General features: G+C 37.5%; 2 protein-coding genes across 2 annotated transcripts; one reads left to right on the top strand and one right to left on the bottom strand.

Annotated features, from left to right (window-relative positions):
• Window positions 1–848: 848 nt before the first annotated feature.
• On the top strand, window positions 849–18,147 carry LOC124256919 (hematopoietically-expressed homeobox protein hhex-like). Its single transcript, XM_046690891.1, has 4 exons — window positions 849–1,573; window positions 15,350–15,537; window positions 16,524–16,574; window positions 16,998–18,147. The coding sequence occupies exons 1-4, from the start codon at window positions 1,066–1,068 to the stop codon at window positions 17,169–17,171; spliced, it is 921 nt and encodes a 306-aa protein (XP_046546847.1). The 5' UTR covers window positions 849–1,065; the 3' UTR covers window positions 17,172–18,147.
• Window positions 18,148–18,239: 92 nt separating this feature from the next.
• Window positions 18,240–20,535, bottom strand: LOC124256914 (serine-rich adhesin for platelets-like). The gene is made up of 2 exons (XM_046690886.1): window positions 18,765–20,535; window positions 18,240–18,328 (listed from the first exon to the last, which is right to left on the bottom strand). Exons 1-2 carry the CDS (start codon window positions 20,533–20,535, stop codon window positions 18,240–18,242), a joined length of 1,860 nt encoding a protein of 619 aa, XP_046546842.1.
• Window positions 20,536–20,974: the final 439 nt, after the last annotated feature.

Here is a 20,974-nt window from a genome sequence, read left to right as displayed (position 1 = left end):
TGACATTGAACATTGATACTAATGTTCTGTGTATTTCATTCGTCAAGTTTTATATTGTATCGTATGCACTTTATGTGAACCTTCTATAGCTGCAGCATATTACCCGTTTTCCATACTCTGGACAGTCTTTAGCAATGTAGTTTCCAAAAAGTTTGTGTCTAAATCATTTATTCGTTTAAAATATGTCCAGACCCCTCCCCCTAAAAACCCAAACACACAACAAAACAAAAAAAAAAAAAAAAAAACCACAGTACATATTTTTGGTTTAAAGACAATGTTTGTCCTATCATATATATTCATCAACCTCCTTTACGGTAATTGATACGGTTCGTATCCTTGGAACCTACCAACTAATGTACTTCAGGTTGTTGAATGTTTGTCCAAAATTGCTCCAAGTTTAGTAGAGTACATAGTTATGTAAGAAACCCCGAGTGAGTGAGCGGTTTAGATGCCCGTGTTAGATGTGTTCAATAAGTGAGCTTAACAAAACACTGTAAGTATCCCATAGCTGATTTCAGCTTATCTTAAACAGGGGGCGTGGCGACAAGCAGCGGAACAGTTGAAAACTTTCTTTAGCTTGATTGATGCTTGTTGGTTCCGCCCACCTCTTATACGAATTGGGCAGTGACTGACTGGGACTCCTTTCCTCTTCGGGAGAGTCCACATTTGAAGTGTCGGGGGTGTGAGGGGTCCATGTCAGAGTATGTCATCAATCAGGACCTGGTAAACGAACATGGGTAGATGCCATTAATTATACGAGCTGACCTATAAGCATCTACCGCTACCACTTCACAGTGATAGCGTCGAATCGCCACTCCCACCTCCGTATGGTGGCTTCGTCTCGACATGTGACGAGATGTAGTCACTTAAGGGCCTTTAATAACACGGAAATTTAGGAGTAGAAGATATAACGGGTATTGTGAGCAGTTAAGCGACATAATTTAATGAGCGATGTGCGTAGAACAATGGAGTGAACTGTATTATTTGATTTCATTTCAGTGATTGCCTGGTCGTCCAAAACGTGCGTTTGTATATCTGGATCGTCTTTGGGACATACTTCTGTGAATGTTTGATGAAAATATTTCCCCTGGAAATTCGTACGGAAGCAGACGACACTTGCAGACGACATTTGCCAACGTCGCCATGATGCATCCTCTTGCGCAGCATCCCCAGCATATGCTTCCAGGGGGGCTGTCAGCTCTGTACCCCACCCTTCAGACATCACCGCCGGGGGTACAACACCACGGGAACACTTCACCAGGCGGACAGACATCGTTCCGAATTGATGACATTTTAGGCAATACGACTGGTTCATCTGTGTCAAACTCTACACCAGCAAGACCTACGCCTTTCAACCCAGTTGCTCTCCAATCTAGTCCAATTTCACATACAATTGCACCTCCGAACTTATACAAACCTGTGGCAGTGTACGACCCTTCCCTTCTTTCACACAGTTACCTCACATCGCCAATGGCTTACAACGGAACACTGCTAAGTCAGATGTACCCCTTTCCTCCATATCGTGCTCACGAGTATGCGTTGTTGGATGGGAGACATCATGCGTTTTCAAAAGGTGAGTTCAATTTCAATAACCTACGAAAATCATCGCTGGTCTGCACCACAAATAGTAACCCTTCATTCGGATATTATCACTCTATGTATACAATGTACCCTTAAAATCAACGAAAGAAGAAGTAACTCCTGTCTCAACTCTGTACACCACACGACTAAGCGGCGTAATATGTTTACGGAAATACCTTTCCAAAATGACCTCCTCGAGATAGTCATAACTCTACACGCACGATTCAAATCCAGAAATACCCGTAAAACCACGGGATCTAGCAGACTGTACTTTCACGTATTTGCTGAATAACCTAAACAAATATACATGACAAATCTTTTGAACTCTGAGAAAGACATATTTCATTCGGGTCGTGATCCACCCCGAATGCAATATATATTCCAAAGTAGGTCACACCGGTGTTTTAGTTGGCTGTTTATGCATACATGTTATGTAAATCATCCCACGTCTTGGTGAAATATCGCATGTATTTTGTAGTCATGTAGTCACCATATTTATATTACATTCATGTACATATTTATTCATCCAGTTGAGTTTCTATAGCCATAACTGTTTTCATAGAGAAAATGCCAAACAGATACGTGTGATCTGACCACGTGTATATGTAACGACGGGCTATCAAGAAGAAATAATGGACTGAAGTTAAATCACGTTTTTTTTAATTAACAAATACGCTATGAAAAATGTACAAATCACAGGATCATAGAGTTTGTCATACGTAATGTTCATTTACAAAATATGAATAATCACATAGCTATTTATAATAATAATAGTACAATCCTTGATTTTAAACACAGTTTTTCACCTATATGACGAAAACTCATTAATACAAAATAAGTAATTTTTAAATGTAACACACATAATTTTGGATTCCCACTGTGATATTACATACGCAATTAAATACACCAACGGTGTCTGTTCTTCCGGTCTGAACAAGCCAACTTTCATTCCAATGTTCATTAATTTAGCTAATACCATGAATAACCATGTCAAGGTTATTGAATAGAACTTAAAAACGCACCTAAGTGTTAAAAATATCTTTGGTGAAACGAACGGCTCTGAAAAGCAGCCACCCAGCAAATTGAAAAGGCATATAAAGTTACATTGTCCTCCAACACTCCATAGTCTTGCACTGATCCAGTGCGCTTTCTGTAATCTTATTGTAAGTTCTAACCCCAAACACCCTTTTATGTTAATAGGGGTACCAAATACTCTTTCATTTGCTACAAGGCTCATGATTCGGGGTATACCTTTGGTATCAGCTTTAAGAATAAGAGAAAAGCAACGCATAACGCTATTTTACGGGCAAGATCATAAAACGAATCCTACTAAAGTGCTTTTCACACCAAAGTGACATGAGATGAATTTCAGAGGAAGAACACATTAAAGTTTCCTCCAGCGAAATCTTGATATTAAATCAGCGATTTTTAACACTTGAAGGTGCATTTGTGTGTAGGGTGGTCAGTAAACACAATGGGATTGTGGAACCTAATAGTTTATTTTAGAAAATGATATTATCTATTCCATGGACATTTATACTGCATATTTTATGTCGTTATACACCTGTGTTTATATTTTGCTTGCAGTCTGCTTCCGTCTCTTACACATGGAAACCAATAAAAATCATTAACTTTCATATATTATTTTGAAGATGATAATAATATAACATTAATATACATAATAAAATGTTAACTGATATGTCAAATTATTCATTTATTAAAATCATAAAGTTAACATGTTTCAGTGAGGAATTATTATTAACGTATACGTTTTTTACGTTGTCCTTAAACGTACGTCAATATACATATAATGAAAAACATACTAGAGATATATAGATCAACGCACAAGTACTATACTACAGATATACATACAGATTCGATGAAAGAAACTTTACAAATATCTATTTTCAGTGTAGTACAATAAAAGAGCATTTATATATCATTACAGTAATATTTGGGAAAATATGAAAATGAATCCGTATTTCACATTAATGTTTTGCCACGGGTATTTTTCTATTTCAATATCACATGTCTTTTTAACCATGTAAACATAATCTCAAATGACAAATTGCTTTGTAAAATCTCAGCTTGTCCAAGTCACCGCACACCGTTTGAACATAGATGGTAAAATATCTATAATATATGCATACACACGAAATCGACAATATATCACAAAATCAGATACGGGTAGATATCATTTTAATACGGGTGTCCCATCCCATTCACGTTATCCATTAAACGTCCAGACAACCTCTCAACAGCTCATAATATTGAGTTATTAAAGGTATGTTGATTTTGTGTTGATTTCATAACATTTCCTTTGAAGTGACACCCAATACCTCGTTCAACCAACAATTGTTTGACAAAATTGTCTGACTTTGCTTTGGGTCTAGTGCCTTATCAGGCGCAGTATAAAAGCATCTCCGAATGCACGTAAACAGCAAACAGAGCCCAATCGAGGACTGTGGACTATAGTAATTCTTTGCGTATTAGGCAAATTTGCAAACCATCATTTGGAATTGTGATAAATCTATTTAAAACATGAGTTGCGCAAGGCTCTTGATAGCCCTTGAAAAAATTCAATCCAAAATTATATAGCTATTTATCGTTCGTATTTGACTCGACTGGTGATTATTTGTGCTCGAAAATTCAATTCACTGCTGGTTTCTACGTTTGGCCCTTTTCATAATTGTGGATTCTATTTTCGGTATATTTAAATTCGAATAAATATTATTTCTATCAATTCAGTTTAAACACAGGCAATAGTATTACTGCATTTAGCTTGCGTAGTTTTCGTGCACTTATTTCATTTCTTTGTCGTTGATGAGGCCATATAGCGTAAATCTCGAGTTTATGGTGTGGAAAAAAGCTGTTAAACAAGCATATAGTTCATGATCTACAGTATCCATGTTTCACAAAACACATTTAAGAATAATCTCTTGATCAAAGATGGATTTTTGTATTTCATATTCAAAATGTACAAACTTTAATCTTGTGATGTAAATCACTTCCAACATAGAGTAACATTTACGAGTATATGAACCTGGCTAGCTATTCTCGAAACGTTTGTAGCCGTACGAACTTCTTAAGCCCATTCTTAACACATTGGCTACGACAAAAGTTAAGAATTCTTAGGGCTGCGAACGTTTCGAGAATAAGGACCCTGGAGCATACATGTAGGTAATCGTCATGTTGAACAATATACAACGGGGTATTTAAAGGAGTAAACATCTCTACACAATCAACTGAGACCAAACCTTAACGACATGAGTTATTTCTTTATATCTTTTCTTTCATTTAAATGTATGGGGTTTATTCAATCAAAACAGGTATAAACACATTCTGTTGATCTGATTAATGCGATGTCTCCCCACCTCCCCCCTGCAAACTGAATCCAAATACTAAATGACGGGTAAATGAAAATAAACATTCATGTGCAATGGTGGCCAAAATGAAACAAACAAAAAATATTCGATGGTGATACATCTGGATCTGATACCCATAGTTTTAACCTCATGTTTGTAATGTTTCAACGAGCATTTTCAGCCTAGTAACGTTTTGATGACGTTTGCGATTTTATGTGTTTATGTGTATACCCTTTTGTTTGGCAGTTCAGTTCTCATACCTTGAATAGTATAGACCAGCATGTCAATGTGTGGGCTTATAGTTCATATGATCTCATTCAGGCTTTTTAAAGTTGTTTAAGCTCCGCTATGATAGCGCAATAGCCCCAACGTGACATATTTCACTATTCCAACATTTAGGGTTATCAGACGCCATAAAATGGGTCAAGAGTCATGTATAATAAATTACATCTTAATTTCGTGACATGCTAAGAGTGTTAGTAAACAAGATTAGCATAAGAAGCAAACAGCTTCTGTATGAAATAAACCCATATCTTACAAATGAACAATTAAGCATCCAAATATATCTTGTGGTCGTGTGCACATCACTGAAGGTGGTGCATGTTCGCAACAGATGGTTGTACCACGGTTGAAGCTCACGTTGTAAATATAAAGATATGTTAAACATAACGACCTGAAGCACTATAGTGTTCTGGAAACATAAACAAAGCCTCGTTCAACGACGATTAAAACGAATGTTAGCTTTGCGTTGTACGCATTTTACGATAGTGTCTGCTTACATGAAACATGAACTGACGTACAGAAAGCTACATATACTGAGATTGATGGGTAGTATGACCACGATAGTTTATTCCTTTACGCCAAAGACCCCAAATGACCAATGTTTAAATAATCTTAAGTCAAATCCTTTTTATTCTAAAATATATTAAATAGCTTTCTGTAAATCGTGTTTTTCTATATTATGAGGTATAAAGATCTTCCTTGATTGCAACCGACATGGCACATAGAATAAACATTAGGAAGCCTGTTTAAGCCTATTCATGATATTTCATGATAAATCATTCTTTTATGGCAAATATGGTATTCTGCGTGTAACCACGTGGATTACTTTTACATATTTTCATTTCATGCGAATGTACACAGCAAATTGCATGTCGTTCAACACTGATAGGCAGCCTTTACTTATTTCATGATTACAAATTAAAAGGGGAATCTTTCACTGAATCCAACACAGGTAGAAAGTTCCGATAGTGAAAAGTCATGTGTTACAACGAAAGTGGGTTTCGGTGTCATAGTGCACGTCTACATGAAAGTCAGTTTCATGTAACAATCAAACAATGTTAAATTTGTGAATTTGTCGAGTTTATCGCTACGTTTTGTACAACATCACCAAGCCGCTGATAGCTCATAAAGCCAGCCTCACACTGTTTACCTATTTAGCCATGTGGCCACGAGTCACCGATGTCTCAAGATACGGGTCCAGTCATTACAGGTAACGTTCCTGTTTTGCCATGTTGGTCAGGCATGCAATTCACGTGTCCGCTGACCGATGACCACTGTTTGAAGGCGAGACCATGATAAGACTCAAGTGGACATTGTTGGACACAACAAGTGGTTAAAATGGACTCAATCTTGTACCAGGGTTAACCCGATTACGTATGCGTGTCCATTACGTTATTTGACCAAATTTGTGTAAAGCAAGGTGTATATTGTGCTCTTTATCTTTTCATACAAATACCGCATTTATATGAGAAGAGACCATGGCAGTGTATCCGTATGCCGGGGAGCTGAATAACGTATGATATATACGTTATTGGTACATGGTAATCGTAACACGATTTGCAGTGCTGGTAACGTTGACATTACTACTATATACCCTGTGTTGAAATGGAATTCTTTCCCATCATTCTAACACTTGAACCCGTTAGACCCCACTGCAGTGCAATCTAATGTACATTCATAAAGTAATTATGTTGTCATTAATGAGTTGCACTGTTCGAGTAATTATCGATTTACATTATGCCGTTAACCGTCTAAACAACATGAATACAGAACTCGGGTAAAAAAGGTTGCCTTACACTTATGTCAACACATTATGCATTATTGATATGAAATGGGTATATAACAACTTTCTTTATGACTTAGCACGTCCTTCTTGTGTTTAAGGCTTTTTGCAATGTGTGATTACCAGCGTTTAAATATGCAATTAGTCTGTTCCAAACTTAATCCATATCATATTCATTCAAATTCACTCCACATCTCGTTATATATTGGTAAACTGTTAAAGGAGATTACACACTTTTAGAACTACATAATGGCTTTCTATTGATTATGCATATGATTTTGCGTCCTTTGTAACTTATTGAACCGAAAGGACGGACTGACCTAAAGTCAAGTTACTGGTATAAACAACACTGTGATAAAATGAATCTAAGTAAATGCAGGAGATGTCGAGTGTTTATGATACTGTTGACAATATCTCCCGTTTTCATACCTCGCTGCGACTAATCTTATACCGACAACAAAAAACATACCACACGCCACGTGATACTCGAACCTAAGCATTCAGTACACATGAAGGCACACAGGGCAAACGGTGTGCCAATTTATTCTACGCTCGTGACAAACTGTTGTGTTAAAAGAGAACGATAGTATGTACAGCAAAACAGATTTAAGAAGGCTACTCCCTTACTAATGACTTATTTTCCTGATAGACAGAAATATAATAATTCTGTGTACGTTGACCTTGTGGATACTGCAAAACAATTGAAAACTTCGAAATTCACGAAAAACTTCAAATTTATCTAAACGGTTTTATCCGTATATATCCTTGATCTACGGGCCAATACGTACTCTACTATTAACATAGTTGCTCAGTAACCACAGTAATATGTAATATTAACTACAAAATTAAAGTGGAGGAATTTTAGAAGCCCCCCCCCCTCTCCACACACACACACACACACTTCAGAAGATATAGCTAGTTATGCAAAGAGTACGTACGTGCAATATTCATCGACACCGATGCACCTCCAATACTAATCTGGAAGGAACAAATAGTCATTTTGCATCCCAGGCTGTGTCAGCAAGCTGTCAAACAAGGTGGTAGTTCTGTCCCTTGTCGATTTATGGGAAGGTCGCAGTTATTTTCGAAAGACGGGTATTTTAGACAGATAAGATGTCGGATATATCTACTAGTCGTTACCACGAAAATGGCCATTCAACAGTCGAGATGTTGGTGAATCCTTAGTCCGACAACAAGGGGTTAGAACAGGACGCATGAGATATTTCTACTAGAATCCTTCCGCCCCATTATGCATTATGCGTTACGATTTCCTGGCGGATGTATTTCTACTGAATTGCAAGTGACTATAGTGTACTGTAACCTTCCTGGGAGTGTAAACAAAGCCAGAAATTGTATGCGTACTGACAGTGTATCATCTTCCGTAGTAGTTGTATTAGTTGTAGTGGTAGTAGTAGTAACTGCTGTTGTAGGGGTAGTAGCATCAATGCCAGTACTTGTAGTAGCAGGAGCACCAGTAGTAATTGCTGTAGTAGTGGTAGGGTAGTAGCAGTAGCAGTAGTCTTAGCACCAGTAGTAGCAGTAGTAGTAGTAGTAGTAGCAGTAGTAGCAGCAGTAATAGTAGTAGTAGTAGTAGTAGTAGTAGTAATAATAATAGTAGTAGTAGTAGTAGTAGTAATAGAAGTAGAAGTAATAATGGTAGTAGCAGTTGCAGCAGTAGTAGCAGTAGTGGTGGAGTGGAATTATAAATAGTAGTAGTAGTAGTAGTGGTGGTGGTGGTAGTGGTAGTGGTAGCGGTAGTGAGTAGTAGTAGTAGTAGTAGTAGTAGTAGTAGTAGTAGTAGTTAGTTGTTGTTGTTGTAGCAGTAGTAGTAATGAAAACTCTTTGTTCATGTAAGGCGTTCAAGTTTTAATTCCAAAATATCAGTCCGTGTGTACAATGTTGACATGAGGCAGATAATGAAGATTCTGTCCACTGTGTAGTATCCAGATCAATATATGACCGCATTTTGCACGTTGTGACACTGTGACATTAATAACACTCATCTGCATCAACATTATATGAAACCATGTAAAACTTGATGACCTGTTTCATACTCAAAACCACGATGGATGTTGCTGCTATCATATTTGCACAAAAATTAGTTGGCAATGGATTCTTTTTGTGTGCAGTGTCAAACCATACTTCCATTTGTAGGTAAATCTTGTGAATGACGGGTGCTACCGCTAGGGCAAGATATGCCTACCCTTTCGGGAACACCTGGTGTCATCACTGATTTTCAGTGATCGTTTATATAATTTTCACAGGTATTACCCTTTACATCAAACGGAACTTGTTTCTGAGGATAGTCAAGACTAGTCTTAGCAGTAGCAGTATTCTTTTGCACTGACGTTCACTGACGTTCTAGATTTTGCTACGTTGTCACCATGGGTACAAAGTGCTACTCAAAAGAAGTCAAGGATCACCTGATTCTTTCATCCTGCTATAGGTGATCTGTCATGACAAGGGCCACCCGGTGCTTCATATGATACAATTAAACTCTTATGGCAGTTCGGACGCTCCTTAACGTCGTTAGAGTCGTGTATATTGAACATTTATTTGAGATATTGCTTTGTTGTAGTTTAGAGACGTAAAACTTTCATTTCTCATTCTTATTGATGGACTAGAACAAAACAAATGTATTTTGAAAATATTTGTCTAACTATATCGCACCGTTACACTTTCCTGAGCTTAACCATATGTATTACAAGTTTGACCTAATCATAGGCATATGCTTTCCAGAATATATAGACAGGTTACCAAGTAAAATGTTTATTCTTATGTAATTTAACCACATAAAGGAAACAATGGTTACGTCACAGGTGATTTCTTTGTCCTGGTGATTAATGTAGCTTACATAACAAATATACCAGCATAATAAAGTTCTACTTAAGTTCAAAATATCATCAGTTGACAAAAGTGAGTCGGTCAGTTGTGTTAAAGGGGAAACAGTTTAAACCTATTTCACAGCTTGACGTATGCATTAAACACATAAAGTGACTAATATCATTTAAACCACCTGAAATCCAAGAATATTTTGTGAAAATTAAAAACCGTTCAAGTTTGAACCCAAAGAAGCCACTGGCAGTGTTTCTGCATGTGCAGAAGCAGTATTCAAATTGTTCACTGAAACAATGGTTGCCCCGATCAGGTAAAGAGACCTTAATCTTTGCGTTGCTTTAAAGCGTCACATACCATTCATTCAAATCCATTACGAACCAAACATTGCAATAATTATGATACATGGATTTGCGTCTGTCAAACAGTTCTCAAGGGAAACACTATTTGTATTTAAGTTAATCTGTCATTCCAGACTTTGACTTCCAGCTTCGAAAAAACCCCATCCAAACCACTTGAGTTCTAAGAACGATCACTGCATTGAACAATCAGGGATTATATACAATGATTGTGTGTACAAACTTATGTCTACACAATCCTTTTCCAGATATTTAACGTCTGAAACGCTTTCATTATTGACAAACATCGGGAGGGGTTCGTGCGGTACCTGGGTGTTTGACACCCCGTCAAACAATCTCGCTAAGGCCCAAGAGATGCCCAAATTGATGGCACTTGGCGGGTGACGTGGAGGGTTATATGGATAAAGTTCAAATTGTTTTTATCGGGATGGTAGTCGGCCGGCGCCCTCGATAAGCCATAGATTAGCTCTGCCGACCAATGTCTGTTAATGGTGTGAAGGTAATGAAATTTCATATAAACTGTATAGGCTGACGTAGGTTGATCAGTTTCAAACGCCTTTTAGAATGAATGCGCATGGTCCAAATTAACAAAGCCAGTCGTTTTTTTAACTGTAATGTCAAGAGATAGGTTTTGATTTTACGTTCATTGTCATTTTTATGATGGCAGTGATCTTTTATGATGTTTTTACTTTTAATGATTTTGGGGAACCTCGGTGTTGCCTCGGGTTTAACCTCCACTAAGGTTGTGACATTTTGATATAAGCATTTTGATTGACATTGATGGTACTGTCATCTGTTCACTAGAGTCTATTTTGTTATTTCTGATAGCGCGAACTTAATAACAGATCTAAGTATATACCTTACAGTTATGTAAAAAGCATTACTTATATTCTGAGTAATATATCAAAGTTATGTTCTTTCACAATGTTATAAAAAAACACTGATAAAATTAGTTTGAAACTCTTCATGAAATAAGATAGACATGTAAATATGTCTCAAGCGTTCATAACACATGAAATTATGTATAATTATACATATTTTTCAGATTCATCTGACACATTTGATATACCTGCCAGATCAGATGCAAGACATATCTTTTACTTTTAGGTAGATCTTCAATTCGTTTAAAATACAGCGTTTAATTTAAAACATTGGAAATAGTCATTGTGTGTCAGGGTGCATTATTGACACCCCGCCCTTTGAATAATTTCAGTTATACTCGGTCAAATATCATTCAGTGCATATAAATACATATTTATCGAATTTACAAAAGTTGAAATATGCTGTGTGTAGTATTTGATCGGTTTGACACATTGATCGGGCGGTTAACGTGAATCTCTCTCAAACATTATGTAAATATGCATACAAAAACTGCAAATAACGCTACAATATCAATTTATATCGAACGCCGACAGAAAAATAGCATGAAACTAGCTTTATATTCATATTTGATTTCCCTTATTGCTCTGTCTGGCAACTGCGTCTCTTATGTGGAGCAAGTCAAAAGAGTTTATTCTTTTAGTTTTGAGGCTAAAACAATGATAATGAAAGAACAATACAGATTAATTTGCGTAACTGTAAAAATATTAAATTCCTGAATGATATTCATTGCGAAAAGAATCAATTGATGTACATGTATACTAATGTTAAGAAAAGCGACACAATCTTTGCCATAGCAACAAGAAACCTCATCTAAAACTGGTGCTGCGGTATCTACGAAGGAGATATGGTTCATTATGAAAAACCAACATGAAGTACAAGTTTGGATGCTATTTATACACTTGAACTTACCATCCCCCAAACGTTGATTTTGTTTGAAGAAATCAACTTTCAAATCTGAAAACTCTCTCAACCAAACTCGAGGAATTACGATATTTATCTGATAACGAGCTTTCAATCGGCTGGTTTAACCTATCGAATTTCTTTTATTTGTTTATGTTCTTTTATCGAACACTAAACACTCAGCTGTCACAACCTTTGATATCAAGTATGTTCATTTTAATAATTGTTTGATATTTCAATGTAAATTTACATAGCTGTGTCATTATTTTAGTTCATACCATCAAAGACCCTATAAGTAGGACACATGTCGATTTTCATAAGTTGAGAAGTACATCATAGTGACATGTGACACTCGATATATCTCAGGATATCATCATCAAAACACATGACTAAATGAAGGAAGTATGATTGATATATTATAAAATGTGGCGTTGACAAAACACATGAAATTGATTTATTGTGTATTTGTCTTGTATACTTGTATATATATTGAATATACTAAGATATGATTTACTAATCACGGCGTTACAGGGAGACTTTTGCAGAACATCTGACATTTACCCCCAAATGGTAAAGAGCTCTTGCATTTTTTTCGTGTTGAATGCAAAATGATGGTTTTAGTTTTCGATTAGTACACAGTAATATTTTCCAAACCAATTGGAAACCTGATAGTATGTGATTTCGAATATATTTTCTCTATGGCTTCGTTCGTGTTTGAATTTTGTTACAATATATTTGATTTTCAAATGTATGTAATACGCTATTAATTTATATATCATTTATGATATTTAAACATCAATGTAAAGACCTAATTAATGTGAAAAGATGTTATATATACATGTTTGAATATGCTTTGAATCTGAAATATAATAAAATGAATCAGTTTCATAAACATAATGTGCAATGTATTTATATGAAAAAGAAATGAAACATAATGAAATAAATGTGGTAAACACAAACTGAAATTCAACTCTTGGGGGTTTTACAAGGTATTAATAAACAGTAATTAATAACGTCGACAACAATGGCAAACGAATGCTTACACAGTTTCACATGGCGAGGGTGTGTCTACATTAAGTAGCGCCAAATGTTTCGAAAGATTCTTTAATGATTAAATCGTTTCTGTACTCTGCGATAGAAGGGAACAATAATGATAGCAGAAATCTGAAGGGTCTCCTTGCCGGTGAAATTGACACTTGTATATTTCTTTCAGAAGATGGACTGCATTGCAATGATAAGAAGGAATAAAGTGTAACTCACGTACATTCAAATGACATAATCACTCGTGTTTATTTCAGATTATAACTGAATCCCTTCCGTATGTAAGAGTGCCCTTGCAGCTGCTCTTGAAATAGTCAACACTAAAACAGATGACAATTTGAAAATGTATACTTCAGAGGAAACGGTCAAGATGATTGACATTTGGTGCTAATTTTAGTGTGAAATGTGTTTGTTTTGTCACGTATGGCCTTTACTATCAGGACTCACGCGTCTCTGGTTAAAGTGTTTATTTCACCCACGATCGGAGTGAGTGTTAATGATAATCACAGAAGGAAATGTAGAAAGTATTTGGACCGCGGTGGACTTATTTCTAACAAGAAATTGCTAATTGGAATTGACATATTTCCTGATCGCCACTCTTTGGGCTGTGGTGAAATTATACAGTGATGATGAGTGAGTGAGTTAAAATTTTAAGTCACACAGACATTATTTAAGCCATATCGTGACTATTGATGATGATGATGATGATGATGATTATGGTGTCGTGGTTGTTGTTATGATTATGATTGTGATTAGGATTGCAATAATAATTATGAAAATTGGGGTGATGATGCCGACGACATTAACGATGGTGATGATGATGGGATGATGATGACAGAGTTGCACGTGCTCTCCTGTGTATATCTGTACTGCTTGCATTCGTTTCAAATCCGTACTGCTTGTTTTCGTTGGAAATGTGTACATTTGTCATTATGAATTCATTCCAGTTCACTGTGGTTACTTGCTGTGTCATGTTATTTTATATTATGTTGGTCATCTATATTTTATTGAAACTGTTACTGAAAAAAATATATATAACGTAATGCAAAAGAATACATAGTCTTAAATATCCTCAAAAACAATTTCCATTTAATGTAAAGAGCAAAATACCTGTGACAATCATATGAGTGATCGAGTGAGTGTTTAGTTTTACGCCGCACTCAGCAATATTTCAGCTATATAGGAAAATCATATGAATGGACCACTGAAAATCAGTGACGACACCGGGTGTTCGCGAAAATATTAAGAATGTCCTGTCTTTCATTTAGACAATTTCAGTAAATATTTGAAAAGACGCTACAATCTGACTATCGCAACCTTATCCTATATGGTGTCACTAGTGCCAAAACTTTAAACAAAATACTAATATCCTACCCAACAACACCACACTCCCAGTCCCAAAATCATCCAAAATATTCATAATTAAATTACCAAACCTTCATAATCAACCTGAAAACCTATTCCGACTGACATCAAGGTTAAAGTTCTGCCTACAGAGACACAAGACGCATGCTTAAAATTTCACTTCAATTTGCTTTTGATCCCAGCATTTTATCTATATCTTTGTCAACCACACAGAGGTTCAAATGTGTATGCTTGGATAACATTGATGAAATCTACAAATCTCTTTATCTGATTCATTTGGACGTTCTGGGCCTGGAACTAAAATGTTTCAGACAGCTTCTACTTCTTATCTCGCTGGGCAGTCTTCCGTTGACAAAACAAGCCTACAAGTACCAAGTTAGAGCGTAGGAAATCGTTGAACTTGGGGGCAGAATATTTCCTCGTTACTTAAGGACTGGCGCACGCATATTATAGTAATTGGTGCGCATTAACAATGCTTATTACAATTCCTTATATAATGTCTTGTCGTTTGGGAAATAGTATTGGAAATGAAAACGAGGCTCTCTTTGAAGCGTTTTACTTGGACCCTTCCGAGTTGGGTGAAATCTGAGCCCTCTGTCAGATTAGTTCTTTCATAATGAGTCTCGCTGGCGCCTGATTCGGAAAAAGTTACTGGGTCTAGTTTTAACAAAGGAAATTACAAAAACTTGACCTTCAACTATTGTTCTCCTATAAATAATTATCAATCAGAAAATATGAACCCTATAGGTTATATATAGGAAATGCAAACAATTAGTAAAGATATTTTAAATTTGCAATTATACAATAAATATATTTGATCTTTTGATCTATGACACCATACATAACAATGTTTTCAAAATATGTTCGAGATTCATAAATAAATGTATTTATTGATGATATTAGTAGCACTAGTATTCATCATGTTTTTTATTTCAAATTTGAATTTACTATTTCAGTTGGTCCCAAGCCACCGTTCCTCTGGAACCCGTTTATTCAGAGGCCAATGCATAAAAGAAAAGGCGGTCAAGTGAGGTTTTCTAACGAACAGACTGTTGAGCTGGAGAAGAAGTTTGAAACTCAGAAATACTTAACACCACAGGAGAGGAAGAGGCTCGCTAAAGTATTACAACTCACAGAGAGACAGGTTTGTACAAGATAAGAGTGTCTTGTCTGAACAATTTAGTTGTTTTACTAAACTTCCCGTGTTTTACCACCATTCAAATTCACACTGTCGGGTACAAGAATGTATATACCGATAGTTTCGACAAATAAAACTGACAAGGAATGGTTATTCAATCGTAATGTATTTAATACAGGTACCACACAGATGTGTTTTGGACCTTACGTTGTCAAGGATTCGGCGACTATTTTAGCCGAGTGACGTTTGGAAAGTTTTGATTGTTTGGTCAAAACCTTGAAGGAAATGCATTCTGGTGCCCGGGAGTATAGTATTATAAATATGACATTGAAAGATAATTCACTAAGATATTCGATAGGGTATTCAGAACCATCTCTCGAAATGAATTAATAGTAATTTTGAAAAACACTTCATACAAGTATTTGTGACTGTGACTGTGACTTTCGCTGGTGTCAGCAAATTTTCTCATCACCTGAACCTAACAAACTGATATCAAAACAGTATCAGCGTTGTTAGAAAATGATGAAATGCATCAAAATACGGATGTCAAGTTCCCCAGGGAGTTGAAAGTGAAAATGCAGTGTACACTGATCCATTAACAAGGATGAAAATTAAATAGTAATATGACCATTCACTTGGCAAGTCTGGCGCCTTATACATGCACTTCTTTTTCTTCTATTAGAGAGTCTAAATTCAAATTCATCAGTGATGGTTACAGTGACGCAACTCCTCGCAGATAACGTTTTCCTAAACGCTAAGACAAAACTTTTGAAATATATTATACATGAAAGGAGGTATTGAATGCTGATGCATATGTCCTCTAACATGTATAATTGTAGTGTTAAAATCATAATGTTACTTAAATGTGTTCCTGATAACATATAGATCTGCATATAAGTCAAGTGAAATAACGAATTCATATATTGATATGTAGACACATACAGTACGCCCATTTATCTCGTGTGTGAATTCGTTTCATTTTTTATTCGTAGGTTAAAACCTGGTTCCAGAATCGGCGAGCGAAATGGAGGCGCCTAAAACAGGTATGCAATAATACGGATAATTCAATGTACTTTGCTACGCATGTCCTCATATATAATGGTCCTGTGAAGATCCGGGTTAGAATTGGTCTTCAGCAACCCATGCTTGTCGTAAGAGGCGAGTAACGGGATCGGATGTTCAGACTCGCTGACTTGGTTAACACATGTCATCGTATCCCAGTTGCGTAGATCGATGCTCATGCTGTTGACCACTGGATTGTCTGGACGAGATTCGATTATTTACAGACCGCCGCCATATAGATGGAATATTACTGAGTGCAACGTTAAACAACAATAAACAAAAACAAACATAAGCGCTTTAAAGTTATCGGCTGTGTTATTAAATGGTCTCGCAATTCAAGTTTTTAACTGTTTAGATCTGCTTTTCAATTTTGCTTACAATGACACATGTCAATCATTTTTCAGGACACGCCCACGAGTGAAGATAACGAAAAACACGAGGCGGATGACAAACGAAAGGAAGTGACGTCAGCTGAGGGTGGCGCAGACGACTCTGAAATGGCGGGTCAGACGTCAGAAGATGAAGATGAACAATCTGATGATGAAATAGACGTGGAGAATGAGGCTGAGGGAACATGAAAAAGCGGGTATTAACTCAGAGCAGTTACGCTCCTGGAAAAGGGATTGTGCCATGGAAATATTTCATTGAGAAAACACATAGGCGTGAGTCAAATGCTGACGCCCACGTGACTTGACAGGAACTCTCGCGTGACTTAAACACCAAAGATGGTGGTGCATTGCACTGAGAGCAACTGTTCAAAAGTGCTGAAGCCCATATTACGGAAGAAATTAAGCCAAGTTGAAAGGCTATCGGAAGTGCTACATGTTCCTTGCCCTATATTCGGCAGAGGAAAAGGTAGCGAAACTAATAAGACGTGGAGTGCATTTTTATATATCAAATCCTGAATTGGGTCATTAGAAAACTATATTAAAATAAGAATAATTTATGATTTGAAGAAACGCAATGAGTCCATGCAATGCAGGTTGTTAAACACTCATGAAAACCTCCTTCTCCCGTTTTTTTGTCAATTTGACTTTTATTTGTGGTTTCGGCGGTTTGAGAACGAATGTGTTATTTTGCATTCTGTATGACAATGTCGTTCGGATAAAGAACGGATCATGAATCTCTTTAATGAATAACTGTCACTTAACGTAACTTAACGTCACTCAACGTCAGTCAATCAATGACGTGCTGTCGCAACACGCAATTAAAATAATACTTCATATGAAACACATTCCATTATGAACATGCCTTGTCAATTACATAGGCAGAATATAACATTTATAGCCAGTATATAACTGCTGTTTGATTTTAATTTATGCATAAAATATAAGCCTGTCATTTAAGCCGTCTCGTTAACGCTTTGCACCCAGAGCTTTGTTAAGCTTAAGCCGCTGCCATGTTTACTGTACATATTGTTTAGTGGTACAATGTTATCTGTGCTCGTCAGTTCTGAACCACCACACGATCCGCTTTAACATTGTCGTATGTGAAGGTATGAATGTAAATCTATGCAAGTTATGTATAATGTATGTAAATAAATTCTTTACTGGAGTCAGCCGTTGTTTTTATAGTGTTCGTGCGATTATGTATGGAAGGCTGGTTGTGCGAACTGTCCGGCGCTGCGTCATTGTTGAGGGGCGCCGTCATACCTGAGCCTGGTTCTCGCGAGATTCATCTTGACTCACGACGATGAACACGATGAAGCCAGAGGTCACATTAGACGTATAATAGCCTTAGAAATGTGAATCCATTGGGGCAATCGAACTCGGATTTTGTATTTGTGTGAGTGCGTGAAGTTTTTAAAGCTCTTCTACTCGGTGTAGAGGTATCAGTAGTTCTACGCGGTGTTAGTGGTACTAATAGACGTTGGGTAGAGGTATCAGTAGACGTGGTGTTAGTCGTATCAGTAGACGTGGTGTCAGTGGTACTATTAGACGTGGTGTCAATGGTACTGTTAGATGTGGTGTCAATGGTACTATTAGACGTGGTGTTAGTTGTACTATTAGACGTGGTGTCAGTGGTACTGTTAGACGTGGTGTTAGTTGTACTATTAGACGTGGTGTCAGTGGTACTGTTAGACGTGGTGTAGAGGATATCAGTAGACGTGGTATCAGTGGTACTATTAGACGTGGTGTCAATGGTACTATTAGACGTGGTGTCAATGGTACTGTTAGACGTGGTGTAGAGGATATCAGTAGACGTGGTATCAGTGGTACTATTAGACGTGGTGTCAATGGTACTGTTAGATGTGGTGTCAATGGTACTGTTAGACGTGGTGTTAGTTGTACTATTAGACGTGGTGTCACTGGAACTGTTAGACGTGGTGTAGAGGATATCAGTAGACGTGGTGTCAGTGGTACTATTAGACGTGGTGTCAGTGGTACTATTAGACGTGGTGTCAGTGGTACTATTAGACGTGGTGTCAGTGGTACTATTAGACGTGGTGTCAGTGGTACTGTTAGACGTGGTGTCAATGGTACTGTTAGATGTGGTGTCAGTGGTACTATTAGACGTGGTGTCAATGGTGCTGTTAGACGTGGTGTCATTGGTACTATTAGACGTGGTGTCAGTGGTACTATTAGACGTGGTGTCAGTGGTACTATTAGACGTGGTGTCAGTGGTACTATTAGACGTGGTGTCAATGGTACTGTTAGACGTGGTGTCAGTGGTACTATTAGACGGGGTGTCAGTGGTACTGTTAGACGTGGTGTAGAGGATATCAGTAGACGTGGTGTCAGTGGTACTATTAGACGTGGTGTCAATGGTACTGTTAGACGTGGTGTAGAGGATATCAGTAGACGTGGTGTTAGTCGTATCAGTAGACGTGGTGTTAGTGGTACTATTAGACGTAGTGTCAGTGGTACTATTAGACGTGGTGTAGAGGATATCAGCAGACGTGGTGTCAGTGGTACTATTAGACGTGGTGTCATTGGTACTATTAGACGTGGTGTCAATGATACTGTTAGACGTGGTGTTAGTGGAACTGTTAGACGTGGTGTAGAGGGTATCAGTAGACGTGGTGTCAGTGGTACTATTAGACGTGGTGTCAGTGGTACTATTAGACGTGGTGTAGAGGATATCAGTAGACGTGGTGTCAGTGGTACTATTAGACGTGGTGTCAATGGTACTGTTAGACGTGGTGTAGAGGATATCAGTAGACGTGGTGTTAGTCGTATCAGTAGACGTGGTGTTAGTGGTACTATTAGACGTAGTGTCAGTGGTACTATTAGACGTGGTGTAGAGGATATCAGCAGACGTGGTGTCAGTGGTACTATTAGACGTGGTGTCATTGGTACTATTAGACGTGGTGTCAATGATACTGTTAGACGTGGTGTTAGTGGAACTGTTAGACGTGGTGTAGAGGGTATCAGTAGACGTGGTGTCAGTGGTACTATTAGACGTGGTGTCAGTGGTACTATTAGACGTGGTGTAGAGGATATCAGTAGACGTGGTGTCAGTGGTACTATTAGACGTGGTGTCAGTGGAACTGTTAGACGTGGTGTAGAGGATATCAGAAGACGTGGTGTCAGTGGTACTATTAGACGTGGTGTCAGTGGTACTATTAGACGTGGTGTAGAGGATATCAGTAGACGTGGTGTCAGTGGTACTATTAGACGTGGTGTCAATGGTACTGTTAGATGTGGTGTCAATGGTACTATTAGATGTGGTGTCAATGGTACTATTAGACGTGGTGTCAATGGTACTGTTAGATGTGGTGTCAATGGTACTATTAGACGTGGTGTCAGTGGAACTGTTAAACGTGGTGAAGAGGGTATCAGTAGACGTGGTGTCAGTGGTACTGTTAGACGTGGTGTCAATGGTACTGTTAGACGTGGTGTAGAGGATATCAGTAGACGTGGTGTCAGTGGTACTATTAGACGTGGTGTCAGTGGTACTATTAGACGTGGTGTAGAGGATATCAGTAGACGTGGTGTCCATAGTACTATTAGACGTGGTGTAGAGATATTAGTAGACTTGGTGTCAGTAGACGTGGTGTTAGTGGTACTATTAGACGTAGTGTTAGTGGTAACATTAGACGTGTTAGTGGTAACATTAGACGTAGTGTTAGTGGTAACATTAGACAGTGTTAGTGGTAACATGACGTGTCAGTGGTAACATTAAACGTAGTTTTAGCGGTAACATTAGACGTGTCAGTGGTACCATTAGACGTGTTAGTTGTAACATTAGACGTGTTAGTGGTAACATTAGACGTGTTAGTGGTAACATATGACATAGTGTTAGTTGTAACAATAGACGTAGTGTTAGTGGTAACATATATGACATAGTGTTAGTGGTAACATCTGACGTGTCATTGGTAACATTAAACGTAGTTTTAGTGGTAACATTAGACGTGTTAGTGGTAACATTAGACGTGTTA

The sequence above is a fragment of the Haliotis rubra genome, unplaced genomic scaffold (assembly GCF_003918875.1).
Source record: "Haliotis rubra isolate DU_JTF1 unplaced genomic scaffold, ASM391887v1 Scf643, whole genome shotgun sequence".
In the NCBI taxonomy this organism is placed as follows: domain Eukaryota; kingdom Metazoa; phylum Mollusca; class Gastropoda; order Lepetellida; family Haliotidae; genus Haliotis; species Haliotis rubra.
Note: the sequence above shows the minus strand (reverse complement) of the source record. Positions and strands in the feature narration are given on the sequence as shown.

What these genes read in the sequence shown, in the direction of transcription:
- LOC124256919 (XM_046690891.1), top strand. Translation starts at nt 1,066, where the DNA reads ATGTTTGATGAAAATATTTCCCCTGGAAATTCGTACGGAAGCAGACGA. An exon ending in ACATCATGCGTTTTCAAAAG is followed by an intron (nt 1,574 to 15,349) that starts GTGAGTTCAATT and finishes TTACTATTTCAG; the next exon opens with TTGGTCCCAAGCCACCGTTC. An exon ending in TACAACTCACAGAGAGACAG is followed by an intron (nt 15,538 to 16,523) that starts GTTTGTACAAGA and finishes TTTTATTCGTAG; the next exon opens with GTTAAAACCTGGTTCCAGAA.
- LOC124256914 (XM_046690886.1), bottom strand. Translation starts at nt 20,535, where the DNA reads ATGGACACCACGTCTACTGATATCCTCTACACCACGTCTAATAGTACC. An exon ending in CCTCTACACCACGTCTAACA is followed by an intron (nt 18,329 to 18,764) that starts GTACCATTGACA and finishes CACATTTCTAAG; the next exon opens with GCTATTATACGTCTAATGTG.